Source organism: Abramis brama (genome assembly GCF_963993115.1).
Source record: "Abramis brama genome assembly, chromosome: 19".
Classification (NCBI taxonomy): Eukaryota; Metazoa; Chordata; class Actinopteri; order Cypriniformes; family Leuciscidae; genus Abramis; species Abramis brama.
This window is the reverse complement of record NC_139981.1, coordinates 33,945,766-33,964,287: the sequence shown is the minus strand read 5'-3', so window position 1 is coordinate 33,964,287 and position 18,522 is coordinate 33,945,766. Positions and strand designations below refer to the sequence as shown.

The 18,522-nt window shown below is 39.1% G+C and overlaps 1 protein-coding gene across 1 annotated transcript; it reads right to left on the bottom strand.

Moving 5' to 3' along the window:
• Window positions 1-7,798: 7,798 nt before the first annotated feature.
• degs1 (delta(4)-desaturase, sphingolipid 1) lies at window positions 7,799-15,752 on the bottom strand. The gene is made up of 3 exons (XM_084094049.1): window positions 15,490-15,752; window positions 12,191-12,933; window positions 7,799-8,632 (listed from the first exon to the last, which is right to left on the bottom strand). Exons 1-3 carry the CDS (start codon window positions 15,569-15,571, stop codon window positions 8,486-8,488), a joined length of 972 nt encoding a protein of 323 aa, XP_083950175.1. The 5' UTR covers window positions 15,572-15,752; the 3' UTR covers window positions 7,799-8,485.
• Between the last annotated feature and the right edge of the window lie 2,770 nt (window positions 15,753-18,522).

The following is an 18,522-nucleotide window of genomic DNA, read 5'->3' as shown; positions in this document are numbered from 1 at the left end:
GTTTGTGCGGGATGTACGAATACATCAAAAACGGGGGAGAGGCTCCACAAGTTCCCCAAGGACAAACGGCTGATTCGTGCCTGGGTGAGGTCTGTGGCTACGAAGCGGGCAGATTTTACTGCTGCGTCTGTGACTAAGTCAGCCGTCATATGAACACTTCACTGCAGACGACTATGACCCTGGAGACATGCGTCGGTTCAATATGGGTTTTAAACGCCGGGTACGACTTATTTCCGATGCAATTCCTTCACGTCATTCCCGTTCCTGCTCCTCGGCCTGTCCAGTCCGGACGAAGAAGCCAGTCAAGTTTGGGGGTGCTCGCCGAAAGCGAGAGCTGGCTGTCTCAACAATTTTACAATGTACGTTAGCTAGTGGCTAGCAACGTTAGCTCAGTCAGTGAAAATTTCCAAAACTAAATGAAAATATCCAGAAGTAAATGTTAGCATACCCGAGGCAGGCAGACATCACACCTTAGCTAGCCATCACTGGTGCTGAAAGTTAGGAGTAGTGATAAGGCTATGTTATTTTTTTATTTTATTTTTTTGTCTGTCTACAAGAGGCTCTTTTAGTGCCACTGTGTTAGACAATGTGCTATATAAATAAATGTTTACTTACTTTCTTACTCACTATGCTTGTGATTCTGCCCTGTTTTCACTGGTTTTCATACAAGATTTTGGAAAATGCAACACCCTAAGAAGAAAATCCTGACAATCCCGATCCCGAAGCCCTCCCACCTGCATCTGGCCTATGCCCTACTGGGTCACAGTGTGATTTGAAACCCGATGGAAAATCCTTTGGTCGGTCTAGGGATAGATTTTAGTCTGGGGTTCAGGGCTGTAGTGGAGGCTAAACGCCAGAAAACATATTCCAAAATCACACTATATTATCCACATTCATTGATATGTACACTGATCAACAAGCCTAGAACCACTTAGTACCCCTGGTATTGTTATAATGTTCGATAATAACATCCGCCATGTGTGTGGATAATTCCACACACTATTGTTTTTGATTGTTTAAACCAAACCATAGCAGCATACTGTGTACCATTATTGTCATTGTGGCCATGTTTGTCTTATGCTTCTCTGACACAGCTGTGCAGGAACGGCCCAAGATGGCCAGTGTGGGGACACAGACCACAAGAATGAGAACATCTACACCCCTACAGTCCTGAAAACAGCGATGAAGAGGCCTCTTTCACCACAAGTGACACCTCTTGGATGCCTGATGAAGAGGACGTGTCCACCTCATCCAAGTAACCTTGACCTAAAGTGAGATGATAAGTCTCCCTACTTTCAGCACCAGTGATTGCTAGCTAAACTGTGATATCTGTCTACCATGTATGTGTGTTATGTTGTGGTTGTATAAGATATTGTATACATACATTTCCCCCTGTGATAAAGTATCTAATATTCTCTCTTTTTGTTTCACAGTGGTCCGGATAAATACATTGTGTGTAAAGACCAGCTGATGGCCCTGTTCACCATTTACCAATGTGATGGTATAATTACACTAATGCCAGAAGAATGTACTCATGCACTGATTGCAAGATAGTGCAAGCTTCCTAAACGTTTGTGTATTACTTTTAAGGTTGGAAAGTGGGTGCGAGAGGAGATGTGTCCTGAGGGGACAAGGCATTTCTTTGATGTCTGGCATGTCAGGAAAGGTGTGTATCCCGATGTTGGAAGTTTTGAGGTAATTCTTGAAATTACATTTCCATCAATATAATACTTTCCATTTGTTGTAAACAAGGTCTCAGCAAGGCTTTGGATCTGATGGCCAAGGAAAAGGACTGTGAGGACCTGAAACTGTGGAGGCCTGCAATTATAAACCACCTCTGCTGGACTGCAGCCTCCACTCCTGATGGCAACCCAGAGGTCATGGAGGCCAAGTGGAAGAGCATGGTGAACCACACACGGGACATCCATGAGCATGACACTCCTGCCTTTCCCTGCCTTTCCCTGTTGTGCTCATCCACCTCTGGAGGGGGAGCAACGGAAAAAGGAATGGCTAGAACCAGGTATACACCATGAAATATGTGTACTCTATGGTTTCATGATGTATTTTAATACATTTTTATCAGGGTAAAATGTTTTGTTTGGGACTTTTTTTTCTTTCTACAGGCTCAACGGTTGCAGTAAAACTGGAGAGTCTTGTGACGAAGGCGTCCCTGCTGAAGGATGTGAACGGTTGTCTCCACAGCACCTTTTCCCTTGAGGCGTTTCACTCCCTCATCCTGCTCTTCGCTCCCAAACATACCGGGTTTTCTTACCTTGGGATGTACAGTAGGTCAGTGTTGCGCAATGGAGTAACTACATGTCATATTATCATATGATACAGACACCTGATATTTCTAGCTCAAAATATGCCCTCATTATGTGATTTTCTACAGACTTCTGTTGGCAGCTCTGCTCTACAGCCATAATGGCAGCCGCGAAGTTGCGCGAACAACTGATGGCGTTGCAATATATGGCGTGCAATACCCAAGGTTCCGGAAAGGTGAACATGTAGTCCGGCCAGTTAAACAGAAGGCCTCATACGGTAAGCAGTTTCAGGCAGTTTTCATCATATTTGGATTTATTACATGGCTTCCAATGTAGAATGCGGTCAGGATTGTAACCGTATGGACTATTTTCTTTAGCGGAAGCAATACAATCGTTTTTAAATCAATAAACTCCTTTTTAAATCAATATTTTGTGTCAAATTATTGATTTATTTGGTAGGTAGCCATGTAATAAGCGGGATAATGTAGAGCGAGGCGGTTGTTATAGCGAATACAGCCCCTTCAGGATTCAGGCTCCGCTTCGCGTCGGGCTCCCGTTCAGCCTGTCGGGGGTGTATTCACTATAACAACCGCCTCGCTCTACATTATCCCTTATATGTATGCATGAGACCTCGGTAATCAGTGAATATGATCTAGTGTGATCTACATGCATTTTATTTTTTATTTTATTTACATTTATTTTATTTCCCCAGGTTATGCATCAGCACTCATTCAGTCTCTGCAAGAAGGCTACACCAGATCGCCTAAGGCTCTCCGAGAATCTAGTGCTTCCTTGAATAGCAATGCACCTGCCCCCATCTCCAAATCATTTAATCAAATTCCAGAACGGGAAGCAGTTAACTTTTATCTCACACAGAAATCACGTTTCAGCAAAAGCTTCATTTAGAATCTTGCAGTGGTTGGTTGTTGGTTGCACCTTCTCTTTCTCTGTTCTGTAATTTTACTTGGTGGTGGGATCCTGTCACTGCAGTTCTGCATGCCGCTCGCCATGGTCTCTCACTGTGTGCTGTCGCATGTTTGCAGTCTTGTATAAAGTACTTGAAAGCCATACTTGAGTAAAAGCTTTTAATTGTGATTTTGTCATGGGTCACTTTGCATGCGTTTGTGCATATGTGAGTAACCTATAAACAGTGGCGGAGCCAGGATTTTTTCATAGGGGTGGCACAGAAATCTTAATTATTTTTTCATAAAAAATAATTTGACTATAATGTATTGGACTGTTTTAGTGCCTACACAACTGAATAAAGTTAATTTGTACTTAATTGTAATTGAGATAGTAGTGAATTAGGAATCATGGAATACTGAGTGAATTTTATATTTTTTTTATTATTACCCACCACCTCATATTAAAATTAATTAAATGGTAATAAAAGGGCACACACTATAGCTAAAGTTCAGCTTGCTCTGTTAGCTTGGTTCTGGTTCTCAAAATCTCCAATAGCTTGTTCTACAGTGTTGCATCTTCATGGATGAGATAACATGCAGATAATACAGTAGTCCAAAGATTATTCAACCTTCAATGCGTTTTATATAATCAATTAACTCTTCAACCAATTCCGAGTTTGTCAAAAAAAAGTTTAACTTTCTATATTAGTTGTCAAAATAAATAATTGCAACAGTTCTATCATACCTAAATTGAAAAGGAAAACAAAAGTTCTCTTTTGAATCCCCATGTGCAAGAATGTGAACAAGGCGGAAGTCAACAGCACATAATGTAAAATGTTATGTTTTTCATAATGTAATGTAACCAGAATGTAAAATTAGTTATTTTATGGATTTAAAAATTATCCATTTTTGTTTGTCCTTTACAAATTAACGCAAAATGAATGCCTATCTTCTAGTACAAATGCACAGTGCTCACATTTATTTGGACATTAAAACATTACATATCAGTTTGTGCCTTATATTGTGATCTCACATAGCAGAATATTTTAATCCAGACACATGTGACGCATATACAACAAATAGGCTACATGCATGCAGTTTTGACAGCTTTAATCGCCTTTTTGATTCTTACATGAGTTAATTAACGGCAACTATGGCTACAGCACACCGCATTTACCGCAAGCGCAGTGCAACAGCTGTCAGCCGTATGACAGGAAAGCTAGTTTTACTGACATTTGACCTGACAACATGTCATCTTCCCGAAGATAGCCAACTGAATAAGGACAACGCCCTTTTCTCAGCATCTGACAGAAGTGTCACACGCTTTCACACATTCTTCTAAAATAAAAGTAGCATGAGAAAAAAAGAGAACTACGTTTGTTGTTGACTGCGCTATTCGACTTACTCAAAACGGTCTTGCAACCCACCAGTTGAGAAAGATTGACTCTATATTTACTATGTGCATATCACTGCCTGATGTTCTGCTGAAGCTCATTCTGAGGTGAAGTTGGAGTGTGCGTCTGAAAAGTCTCACGTTTTTTGTGGTCTTAAAGAGACGGTTCAGCGTTTTAAAAAACACAATTTTTGTCAATAAAAAAAGAGACAGAAACAGCAGTTGTGAGAGGGGTGGCCAAGCTTAGACCAAGGGCCGTATGTGCCTCCCCAGAATGCAATATGCCCAACAGTACCTGCCTGTATGCTGTATACCTGTATTGACTTGGGGTAAGGATACAGTAGAAAAGTTGTTTATATGTTTTTTATAGATTCAGAAGTGATGAATGAAATAACTCAATTGTAAACGTACTCGTGTGTGCTGGCTTCAAGAGGACCGTGATCCTGCCTGAAATGAGAGTAAGATATTAGCAAAACAAACGGGTTCAGGCAGCGTGCGTCAAAACCAGGGTTTGCTGCGTGAGGCGCGTCAGATCTGCCGGTCGCGGGTCGAGCTGCTCCACTAAACTCCCACATACTTAAACAGCACGTACTCTCCACGGCTGACTCCACTGGGTGGCATAGCCCACACAAACACCTGTCAAACACAGCGATAGGGACATCGATCTCTCTTTTTCTTTCTGACAATGAGCATCGCTAATTAGTTGTGTTTTAGCACAGGCAATATCGCGTTCTGTCAGCAGATGCCGGCAAAGCGCCGTGTGCCTGTGCAGTGTGTGCATCTCTACAGCTCTGATTAGGACTAGGGGAGAGGGGGGTAAAATGAGCCAGTGGGTAAGTTGACCCACCCCCTGTTTCTAGGCAACTATGCACATTTGGTGTCATGGGACCATACATTTTGAAGGACTCCATCATGTATATATTGCTGTGAAGAGGAGAAGCACATGGGACAAGAAGGAAGTTGTCTTTTCCACAAAAACACCTTTTTTGCTTGTTAAAGTACATTTTCTGCATTTCAGGTATATTAGCCGTTTTGTCAAAGCAAATTGATCTAGGTCTAAAGTTGTGTATGGTACATGTTGGTGATTTGTCAACATTTAAAACCATGTGAATCATTAAGCTAAAGGTTATCCTGAATTGCTAAGCTAGGCCGTTTTTACCAAAATGGTGACTATGGGGCAAAGTGAGCCAGATGATGTGGGGTAAATTGAACCAGTGGTTCAACCTTTTTGAAATGAAGAAAATCGACTGAAATGTGTTGAAATACAATGTCTTTGTATAAGTCTCAACTCAACTTTTATTTATAAAGCACTTTCAAAACCATTAGAATGGACCAAAGTGCTGTCCATAAGTAGGCTAATCAATAACTCTAAAATACAGACATTAAGTTACATTAAAACAAAACACAAAGGAATCAAACAACAAATCACTCACAGTTCTCAGACCTAATCAAACACCAAAGACATAAGCAACATATTAAACTGCAATTAACATTTATACGCCCTAATATTTCATAAAAACGATACAGTCGGCCGAAATATGAAAGACAATATTTTGTTGACTAGTTTTGGATAAATTATAAAGTTTTTTAAAATAGACTACTGCCACATCAAATAAGCTTTTGTTTAGCAATTTCTGCTCGTATGTTATATATATATATATATATATATATATATATATATATATATATACACGCTACCTTTGAAGAAACCCCAATAAATGTTATTTTAACGCATTTTAAGACAGAAATGTTTAAATATTGAGCACTTTAATTTGCACTTTAATTTACACATTAATTGGTTGTGGTGGTTAACCTGCAATTTACACTTTAAAGGGTTAGTTCACCCAAAAATGTAAATTCTGTCATCATTTACTCACCCTCATGTTGTTTCAAACCCATAAGACTTTAGTTCAGTGTTGCCCTAATCCTGTTCCTGGAGGTCTACCTTCCTGCAAAGTTCAGCTCCAACCCTGATCTAAACACCTGAACCAGCTCATTAATCAGGAGCACTTGATAATTACAGACAGCTGTGTTGGATCTGGACTCTGCAAGTATGTAGATCTCCTGGAACAGGATTGGGCACCTCTGCTCTAGTTCATCTTTGGAAAACGAATAAAGATATTTTAATGAAATCTAGAGAGATTTCTTTCCCTCCATTGACAGTCGGTTCACCCAAAACATTCAGAGAGATGGGAAAATGAAGAGAGTGGTTTAATCCAAGACTTCTGAAGAGACATGTTTGCTTTAAAAGCCTAAATTAAAACTGTTCATCATATATTCACATATAAACATACATAATGCACTCAAATAAGGTAAACAGAAGCTCAAGTATGCTTGAATGACGCCTGAGAACCAATGAGGTTCATTCCCGTGTTACGCATCACGTTTGAGCTTCAGCAAGAACCAATGAGGCTTTGTAACAGCATGGCTGTAGGAGTGGACTACCTAGACGAGTTTACCTGATCCACTGATGATGTTTAATGTCCGACTACCTCTATAGTCACATTTAGCCACTTGTTATCAACCACCTTTCACAAGAAAACTTTTTTTTTTTTTTAAATCACAAGGGATTTTTATTTATGTATTTTATGCAGTAGAATAAACCGTGAAAATACTTTGTGCTTTGGCTCACCACAGACCTTATTCAGGCATTCAGAACGATGGAACTGGAAGTGCAGGAAGTCATTCCTGTGGTGTAATGTACATTACCATTCAAAAGATTTAAAAAAACAAAAACAATTAGCTTTTTTTTATGTACTTTTATACTTTGATTCAGCAAGGATGTGTTAAATTGCTAAATAGTGATAGTAAAGATTTATACTGTTAAAAATATTTATATTTTGAATAAATGTACTTTTTATTCATCAATCAATCCTGAAAAAATTATCATCCGTTCCAAAAAAATATTAAGCAGCACAACTGTTAAATAAATGATCATATTAGAGTGATTTCTGAAGGATCATGTGACACTGAAGACTGGAGTAATGATGCTGAACATTCAGCTTTGATCACAGGAATAAATTACACTTTAAAGTATATTAAAATAGAAAACCATTATTTTAAATTGGAATATTTCATTTTTTTTTTTTTTAAATAAATGCAGGCTTGTTGAGCATAAGATACATCTTTCAAAAACATTCAAAATAGTAATGTTTCAAACTGTGTGTGTGTGTGTGTGTGTGTGTGTGTGTGTGTGTGTGTGTGCGTATATATTAGATTAACAATAATAACAATCATTAGACGCCAGCTAAAATTTATTAAGGCTTTTTAGTTCATTTGATATATTTAAAACATATAAATGTTTACAGACAGCTCTGTACTTCACTGTTAGCCAAAGTGTGTCACAGTTTTCCTGTTTAACTGAAATAATATGAACACACAGGCCTGAACACCACAACGCCTGGCACTGGCGTCTATTAATAAGAGATGAGTGATAATAATGACTCAGTATTACAGGAACTGGACATAATCTGATGGTGCAGATCGACAGATCGTAATATGATGCATTATCATAACAACAAGAACATATTCTATTGCTGAGCTCTGCGTTATTCATTAATATGGCAGGAGAGCAGACAGATAAGCAGAAGAACACTGAGTCAGCATGTAAAGCTACATGAACTGCTGACCTATTTAATCTCACAATGTTTAAAATCTGCCACGCAGGAATTAGAAACATTAGCATTGAAATGTAAAAGAGGAAAATTCCACTAAACTAATAATAAAAGAGTGAATCTTCAGACCGTGTGCAATAGAAGTTTTGGTTCACAATTAAAGTTCTTCAACACACTTGCTAAAAACCACAGTAGCCGAGACGTTTCTGTTGTCGCAGAGGCTGAAAACCACTACAAGCTTCTCGGCTCTCGGGCAGGTGGAGGTGAGACGGTCTGCGCTCAGGAACTGGGGAACTCTGGGGTCACTCGTCACTCTTGTTTGATATCTCCTATCAGTCGTCTCTTCACACGGGAGTACGGACTCAGTTCATCGTCCATGATAAAGTCATAAAGCACTTTCACCCATGACGTGTAACAAGGAAGATCTTTGTAGTACTCGTTTGCGATCTTCTTCACCTGAAGGAAACAACGGGAAACACCGTCTTAGACAAAACACCGGAGGCAGTTTACACAGAAATGCTCTCAGAGAAATGCTCTCGTCAGGTTCACATCATCTGATGACATGCGGACAGACATGCGGACAGACATGCGGACAGACATGCGGACAGTAGCTGATGTCCTGATGTGAACGATTAACTGCAGTGTTAGCATGTCTTTAATCAGTGTGAGCCAGTTAATCTTTCACTCTTGACTATAGTTCATTAGACTATGAAGCCGTTTAGTGATTCTTGTCTATAACAATTGCAAGATAAGAATCATATAAATTCCTCAAATGAAAGCAGACTGAATCGGGTTAAAACACAACACCACTAGTTTATGAAGGAATTACTCAAATGTTCAGACAGTCTCGTTGCTGGTTTTCCCCGACACATTCATTATTATTACTTTCACCAGTCAAAGATTAATTTATATTTCAAGGCTCATTATTATTTCTCTAGTTCAGTATTTTTTTCTGTAATGCAGAACAATGTTAGGAGTACTATATATATATATTCTTTTAATGCCCCCAGTATATATTTAAAGTCGCCCTGTAGTCAATAACTGCATCCCTTAAATCATCTTTAATCGCCAAAATGACATATTTAAATGTTTTTTCCTTGCAAAATGCCTTAAAATATCTTGAATGTAACTCGACACCCTTGCCTCATTTAGTATGCGTGGTTCTATGAATATGCAAATGAGCCCCGCCTCCACTCACTCGCTCAGCTCAGAGATCCACTGGTTGACGATCACACGTTGATCTGATTGGTTACAAGGTAGTTTGTGACGTCAGAAACACCAGCGATTTCAAAGCGTGTTTTTGAGACTGTCTTTGGTTCACTGCAGTTTTAAGGAGAAAATACTCAGCAATGGAGTCGACTTATGAATTTACACATGGTTTGTCTTAAAGCATATTAAAAACACCACATAGACACATAAACTACATTAAAAGCTGGATTTTCACCACAGGGGACTTTAAGTAATTAAAATATCATAAATGTGCAACTAGTCAACTAATGGTTTAAATGAATGACTATCCTTATCTTTGGTCGGGACAGCCCTGGAAACATTCATAATAACAGGAATTACATTCAAGGTGGCCTTTAAACACTGTCAGTCATATGGGCAAAAGTTCATCTCATGCTTCCTGAGGATTTCCCCCAATAGCTGGAGAAATGGAGTCGGGCCGGTTGGTTTGTTCGAACGGTAAGAGTAATGTTTTAAGCCTCTCGGGGACATCAATCTGCAAATGTCTAGTTTTCCTTTCTAAATTAAAGGGTTACTTCACGCAAAAATATAAATTCTATCATCATTTACTCGCCCTCATGTCGTTCCAAACCCCAAGACTTTCGTTCATCTTCAGAACACGAAGATATTTTTAATCAAATTAAAATCTGAGGGATTTCTGTCCCTCCATTTCAACTACTTTCAAGTTTGAGAAAGGTAGTAAAGACATCATTAAAGAAATACATGTGACTCAGTTTTATGAAGTGACACAAAAATAAAGTGGTACATTTTTAGTTTTGCGCAAACAAAGCACTCGCATCACTTCCTAAAGCTGAGGTTAAACCCATGGAGTCACATTGGTTAGTGTAATGAAGTCTTCACTGCCTTTCTGGGGCTTAAAAGTGGTGGTAGCTGTCAATGGAGGGACAGAAATCTCTCATATTTCATAAAAAATATCTTAACTTGTGTTCCGAAGATGACTGAAAGTCTTACGGGTCTGGATTGACATGAGGGCGAGTAATTAATGACAGAAATGTTCGTATTTGGGTGAACAAACCCTTAAAGGAGGAGGTATCCTACCATCCATAACTTCATCTTTAAAGGAGAAGTTCACTTTTAAAATGAAAATTCTGTCATCATATACTCACCCTCATGTTGTTTCAAACCTGTATGAATTTCTTTCTTCCGCTGAACAGAAAAGAAGATATTTAGAAGAATGTCAGTAACCAGACAGTTTTTGGATCCCATTGACTTCCATAGTAGGAAAAATATATACTATGGAAGTCAATGGGACCCAAAAACGGTCTGGTTACTGATAATCTTCTAAATATCTTCCTTTCTGTTCAGCAGAAGAAAGAAATTCATACAGGTTTGAAACAACATGAGGGTGAGTATGTGATGACAGAATTTTCATTTTAAAAGTGAACTTCTCCTTTAAGTAATATTTGTATTTCATAGGCTGAACGCAGTAATGTCCCGTTTAAAGCCGAGACGGCAGGCCTTCAGGGCTTCCTCCTCCAGCTCACTGAAACACCAGATGACTCCAGATCCGGTGCTGTGTTTGCTTTAGCTCCAGACTGGTTGGTTGGACGTTTGGTATTTACAAACTCAACTTTAAGTGATTGCAAAAATAACTGCAAGTTTTCTAGTCAATGTTCTTTAGGGCATTTTTAAAACTATGAAATAAACTGATTTTCACACTCAGATGATTTTTTTTTCTTTAACTATTATTTTTTTTAAATATTTTGATCATTTATTTTTGTTGTAACACAGACTATATTTAATTTTGGATACAAAGTTAGACAGCTCTGTACTTCACTGTTAGCCGAAGTGTGCCACAGTTTCCTTGTTTAATTGAAAATAATAATATACTATAATGGAGGCACAAACACACAGGCCTGAACACACTGGATACACTATACTTATATTATAGTGTTTATATTTTTGTCACATAGTATAAACGGGTCTTCATGCTTAATAAATACATAGCTACCATTACATTTTAGAAAAAGTCTAAAATCTCAAACAAGGGGAAATTTATTTAAGTTTATTTAATGAGAAAATTATTTAACTATTGATATGGACTGATTTGGCTTTGTATTCGGGGAGTAACGAGACCCTCATTTCACGATTCGATACGTTTCACGATACTGAACTCACGATACTCCAAAGGTGATGATACACAGGGCAACTTTTTGAGCGATTGTTGCTTGGGTTCTTTCCCATTGAAAATGGGCAATAAATTTCTATCTGGATAATTTCGATCGGTCGTGGGCCGCGCGTCTCATCTGGCGGCCCGTTGACGGCAACATTGCTCAAAAAGTTGCCCCGTCTATCATCACCTCAAGACATTTGGTAAAAGGTTAACAAAAAATGTGCTGTTGATTAAAATGCTAAATTTGATATAACATTGTGTGTGTAAGTGAATAGTCTTGGACTTGGTGCTGAAACCCAAAGCACAGGACAATAGAGACACCAGAATAACAATATTCATGATTCTGAAGCTGAAAATACTGAATTATTTTAGACGAATATGCCTTCACTAGATATATTTAAAATAATGTAGGACACTTTTTACTGGTAACATCAGATATTTGGCATCATCAGGACCCACTAATATTCCCCCATTGCATTATTATACATTATATTCAACATTATAGTAGTTTAATGTAGTACTGACACTAAAACTCTACATTACACAGTAAAGCTAATTTTGGGTGATCTATCCACGATACATATTGGTGCATTTGTGTACTGTGATATATTGTGACACCCCTAGTAAACATGAAGCAGAATAACTCATCTTACCATCGGTAGTCGGCGTCCGGGAATGCTCGGGAAGTCATGGTGCTCGTTGTGGTACCCGACGTTGAACGTCAGCAGGTTGAGGGATCCGTAGTAAGAGTACGTCTCATGGCCTTTGAGGAACATGTAATGCTCTGCAATGAAGTGTCCTGAGATGGGATGGAGACCCATTCCCAACAAAGAGCCCATCATCATATAGACCAAGGGCTTGGCCCCCCAGAACCAGTAGAGGAGAGCGTTGAATGCGAGCTGTATGGCCGTGTTCATGACCTCTAGGTGACTGATGGGTTTGGGGTTGATGTAAAGGGGACGAATGGCGTAAAACAGCGGCTGGAACATTATCCAGATGAGCTTACGCAAACGGGTGCAAAAGAACCAGCCCTCGAAGTCAGTGGGAATGTCAACGTCCACACCATCTCCACCCAAATATCGATGGTGGTCCAGGTGGTAGCGCTTAAATGAGGCCGAGTAAGGCAAGCCAATGGGCAGATTGGCGAAAATGGCGAACCAACGGTTCCACTTGGCACGGATGTTCCCGAAAGCGGTGTTGTGAGAGATCTCGTGAATCGCTAACGTCATTGAATGGTTTATGCAACTCCCAAATGCATATGTCCAGAACAAGACCCATTTCCAGGACAGGTCCTTCACCAAATAGAAGGCCAAAAACTGGACGGTGACCATCGTACAGACTATCCATTTGAGTCTGTGATCAGGGCCCATTAGAGACTTAATCTCTGGGTATTTAGCTGCCAAAGAAAAGAAAAAGACAACAAATTGTTAAACTGAAACAGTGTGATGTGGAAGATGAGTTCATTCAAATTATGTCTATTTCCATGACAATGCAACTCGACACCATCAGGATCGGGAACAGTGGCTCATGTGTCTCTGATCGGCCCCTCCTTGTTCGTGTGCTTTAGGCTATATGGTCAAACCTGAAGTAATTTGCCTAAAACACCCAAGAAAATACAATGCAAACCACATAGAATTGAAATGTGTGCATCCACCCTTTTCATCCAAAGCATTTTTATAATGCAAGAAATGCCGGGTTTGAAGCAAGAGCTCCACTTTCAAGGCTATTCCAGGGTTTATATAATGAAATCCAGCAGTGCGGCAGAGGAGCCGACAGTCTTAGACACGTCTGGATCAAGCATGCTTCAGGGATAGCAATAACACGAGCTACATGTCAGCACAGGTTTGCAAACTGAAAGAAACTTCCCCAACGTTTGCTCAACATTTGAGCCGATGAAGTTTTGTTTGAACAGTACTGTGTATCTACATTAGCATCAAGCCACCAATGACCAGGAGAAATAATCAGTCCAGTGGGTTTCACTTAAAATTACAGTTATACGTAAAGTTTAATTATGCATCTTTATTCTTCAGTCATAACTGGTGTCTGCATGTGCCAGAATCCATGTGCAATAAAAGCATGAATAGGGTTCAACGGGGCTAAAGGTGCCGTGGGATAATAGGCACGTTTGATTTTATTCTCCTTTAAACCCCTAGATGGTGCAAAAACATCCTCGTTTCCCTTCGCATGTGGAGATTTGCCTGATTCTCGACTCAATTTCAAGCAATGCAAACGCAAAGTCCAACCTGCAATAATTTGGTCTAATATTAAATGTTTTTTAAAAATGTTACAGGCTATAGCAAATCAGAATCAATAAAATTACTAAATATATTTTGAGACAAAGGTCTTGTTAATGATTTTCAGTTTTGTTCAAGGTAATATGATATTCTTTTTTTAAATTAACATTTTAATGAAGGTAAATTAAAACGAAAGTAAATTATTTTACTTAGAAAACAGTACAAACATTGCTGAAGTGATTGTTTTGAACGAGTATTATTAACTTAGCATGTGAAACATTACTTTAGTTAATGTATTTTGTATTAATACAGGATGCTTTTTACCTCGAGTGTTGGGCGTCACCTCGTATACGATTTATACCACTTTCATGACTTAATTTCCTACGAAATGTGATGATCCATCACTGTTCAATAAAAAACCCATTTTGTTCTGCAATCATTCACTATGGGAGCAGTGAAAAGCACATTTTCCTTTAGGTGTGCCTTTAGGCCCCGCTGAACCCTATAATTGAGAAGCTACAGAATCATTTACCAGATGACTGGTGTGTGTGTGTGTGTGTGTGTGTGTGTGTGTGAGTGCATTATGAATAATTCATGAATTGACGTTTTGTATCAAACACAGAATGCTTGAGGTGAAACCTGATCCATAATCTCACTGTAAAGTTCATCCAAACTGTATGGAAGGAATAATGCGGGATCATCCGTTCTTTTATTCATTTATTCATAAGCAGGTTTATGAGTAACTGCACACTCTCGAGTCATATTTTACTATTAACACAGCATATGGATTTATGTACCTTCAGTATATCATGCGTGTTCGTTTACATTCATAACTAACGTTAGGTTAAAAAAAAAGTTTGTCTTGACAATGCCTGACGAGAAAATTTGAATTAGTTTTAATAGCTTGAGATAGATAGATAGATAGATAGATAGATAGATAGATAGATAGATAGAGACCACCATAATGAATGAAGTGAGAAACGGATCGTTTCGCAAACATTAGCTAACTTTCCTCATGTGACCGGCATCAGCTGCTCACTTCACCACCAAACTCACTGTTTTACCACTTAATAATACATAATTGATGACTGAATAAACAGAAATAATATTAAATCTTTAAAACAATCTCAGAATCGCACGATAGCGTAACGTTAACAACCTACTAGGCAATATTCGCACAGTTAAGTTATGAAACCAGTTAGCGGCTAATCGTTAAAAATAGGACGCGGTTTGACTATAGTTATAGTTAGCTGTCACGGCCTCGAGTCGTGTGTGATACGATTGTTCAACAAACATCACACAATACATGAAATAATATTAATAATAAAGTAATATTATAGAGGCCATGCGAATATTTCCTGTACGTTAGTTCAGTGGTGAAGTGCATGGTGGGAGCGGCCCTCACATAACGGTCGGCCAGCCCGAGCTATTTCATCTCTAAACAAACACTTCAAAAATACGTGTCTTTAATTACAACGTAACTTACACACTAAAGACAGGGCAGAAAATAAGACAGTCAAACGAATAACCGCTTAGCTCGTTTGAGCTTTTTCAGAGATCATTTACATCATAAAACATGCGAGTTCCTGATAAACAGCGCGTCGAAAAGACACACACACACACACACACAGACAAAAACTACGCTAGCATGTACAATAGCGATATAACGTTACAGTGTGTTTTACAGTCCGTGCTCGTGTCAGAGAATGGAGACTCACCCAGGATCTCTTTCCTCCGGTCGGCGTGAGGCTGGTCTGTGTAAACCCACTCGAAATCTTCACGAACAACGCGATTCCCCATTTTAACGCTATAGTTCGGCGGTTGGTTTGCGGAAAGTGTGTTTGCTCCGTCAGGTTATTCACACACGGGTCCTGTCCAACATTAGCGACTGTCCCACATCCTCCACTTTCTCATTCAGCGAGTCAGAGTCAGACCTCCTTCTTCTTTTACTGCGAGATCTTTCGATTCTTAACGCTGACGCGGAGGGCGGAGGGCGGAGTCTCTCTCTCTCTCTCTCTCTCTCTCTCCGTCTCTCTATATATAATACAATATTGCCAAAGCTTGGAATACATAGAATAATACAAATAATATCAATATTAAATAAACAACAGTGTCACAAATTAGAACATGTGTGAACATTTGATACCACAGTGTTTTAACACACACACACACACACATTACTGAGGGACAGTAGGGAAACACATATTCTCTCTTTCTCTCTCTCTCTCTCTCTCTTGACTACGTTAAAGCTGCAGTCCGTAGCTTTTTGGAGTTAAAAATGATCCAAAATATTTTTTTTGAGCAAGTACTTAATCGTAGCTTGATTCAAAACAGTGAGCTTGTAATAATGTTTTTAATTCCAGTGGTACTGGTGGATTTCTGCAGGAAATTCGAGCATGTCTTTGCGTCATTCCGTCACATCTGTCCACATAAAGAAGAGTCTCGGCTAGTAGGCGATGAGTGTGAGGATGCTGGAGATTTATAGCCTTTTCTCACAGCACTTGATATAATTAAACTTATCAATTTGATGGCGGATCTAGAAAGGTTCAAACGACGATCACCAGTGACAGCTGGACATTCACCCGTTGTAAAACGCAAAAGACTTCGGAGCGGCTACAGAAAAAAAAGAGACTGCAACCGGGCCGTGCGAAAACAAGGATAATATCGGAAGGGCATTAAATGTAGTCACGCAATGCTGATGTTGTTAACATTAACAATTTGAGAACAAAGTATAATTTGCACGGTTTGACGTGATATGATAAGCGATCATTAGATTTAATCAGCGCGATTTACTGCAATGCTTTATCCCTTAGTTGGTCAGAACAAAAGTGGATGTTACTAATTTGTTCAGACGATTAGACGAAATTCTTATGTTGGTCAAACTTCCAAAAAGATGAATCTGTGATTGTGAATGCCAGTTTCCACACCGGCGGCGACTGACAGCCGCACATTCTCCTCAAAACATCGGATTCATCCGCGCTGTGCTGTGCCGAGGCACAACCCACGTACAGCTGATCATTCCGCGAATAACTGCAGTTGCAGATTTCGAACAGAGATGGCGACAGAGAGGGAAAACTACGGACTGCAGCTTTAACTTTAACAATACCGTTATGGTGCTTTTTCTGTGGCAATTTCAGAAGTATCCCGTTTGATGTTTCATCTCATAAATTTGACTAGTATCCAATGTCTTAACTTTGACTTTTTTTTTCTTTTTTTTTGTGAACAATTGTTTTTATTAAATTATCAGTTCAATACTAATAGGATACAAAACTCATGGCTTGGATTCCTGGATGGCCGGAGCTGTTGAACAGTGAACCCCCTCTGCTGATCGACTGCTCCTGTCTGCCTTGCTGCTGAGTGGTTTGCGTCTGTATGCTCCGTATAGCTTTCTGTTTTGAATCTTCATTTACTATCATTCCTTGTTGTTTATATTGCTAAATATAACTTACTCATCACCATGGGCGAGGCTAGCCCCTTTTTAGGGGTGCTTCAGCACCCCTAAAAAGGAGCTCAGCACCCCTAAAACTTGGAGTAAGAAATGTTGTTATTCTAAAAAAAAATATATATTTTTTTTTTGTCTTTGACAAGGTTAAATAATGTTCTTCATCTTCAATCCGCAGCAGCGCCAAGCAGAGCGCAGGTCAGAAACAGAGGCGCGCGTGTGTGTGTGTGTGTGTGTTTGTTCATCTGAGCCTCATTGGTCTTTCACTTCTCGTCAATGTCAGAATATTTGAGATGACCAATCAAATCAAAGTAGGCGGGCTTTATGTTCACAGAAGCTGCTGAGCGCGAATTTTATCAGCACGACTGACGCTTCAGTTTACGGTCAAGTGCGAGTTAAGAAGATGTAAGTAGCTAAACTAAACATTTTATATTTGACAGTTTTTTAGGTCATAAATGTTAAACGAATGACAAAAATAATTAGAAAACTAATAAACCTTTGTCTAATTTCGCCATTTTGAGCTGAAAATAGGCCTATAACGTGTAATTATGTCATTGTGAGGGGACAAGAAACATTAACAAAGCCGTTTTCATAGGCACAAGATTAATAATGCATGTGTACATGTTGAGAATTAATATAATACAATTTGTAGCCTTCAGTAAATTAAAAAAGTTCAGCTTTAGAGGGGAAGAGACAGGGCAAGATGAGGAGACTGAGAGAAAAAGACAGAGTAATGGAGATGAGGAGAGAGCAGGTTTTAAATCTATTTCTTATCCTTTTTTGGCCTCAAACGTCTTGAAATGCACATATCAGAGAAATAAAAATGTTTAACCCCATAACAACCTCAAATTTATGACCTCTTTGATTATAAAGCCCTGTCTACGGCCATGTATTAGGCCTAGATCAATAATGAATGTGTACATATTGTGAATGAATTTAATAAACTTAGTTATCTAGCTTTCCTGGTAGCTTTGTCTGAGAAAATGATTCATGAATCAACCTATCAGTTGACCCTATGTTTACTTTCTTCACTGACAGACAAAAATGAAAAGCCTATATCAGTCAAAGCTCAGCTTTAGGAGGGGAAAAGACAGAGCAAGAGAAAAACAAAGAGAAAAAGAGTGTGATGCTGATGAGGTGAGAAAAATAAACAGCTGCCCGCACATGGTTTTAAAGCTGTTGTTATTCAATTTTTTTGGCCTTCAAAACATCTTAAAATGCACATATGTAGATCAGAGAAATCAAAATTTTCTCGGGGGAGCATGCCCCCGAACCCCCCTAAATACCTCACATTCGGTACCTCAGTGAT

Excerpts from the sequence above, each read along its gene's own strand:
- degs1 (XM_084094049.1), bottom strand. The coding sequence starts at position 15,571 with ATGGGGAATCGCGTTGTTCGTGAAGATTTCGAGTGGGTTTACACAGAC. Across the intron at positions 12,934-15,489 it reads CCGGAGGAAAGAGATCCTGG|CTAAATACCCAGAGATTAAG; the intron begins GTGAGTCTCCAT and ends TTTCTTTGGCAG. Across the intron at positions 8,633-12,190 it reads CCGGACGCCGACTACCGATG|GTGAAGAAGATCGCAAACGA; the intron begins GTAAGATGAGTT and ends TGTTTCCTTCAG.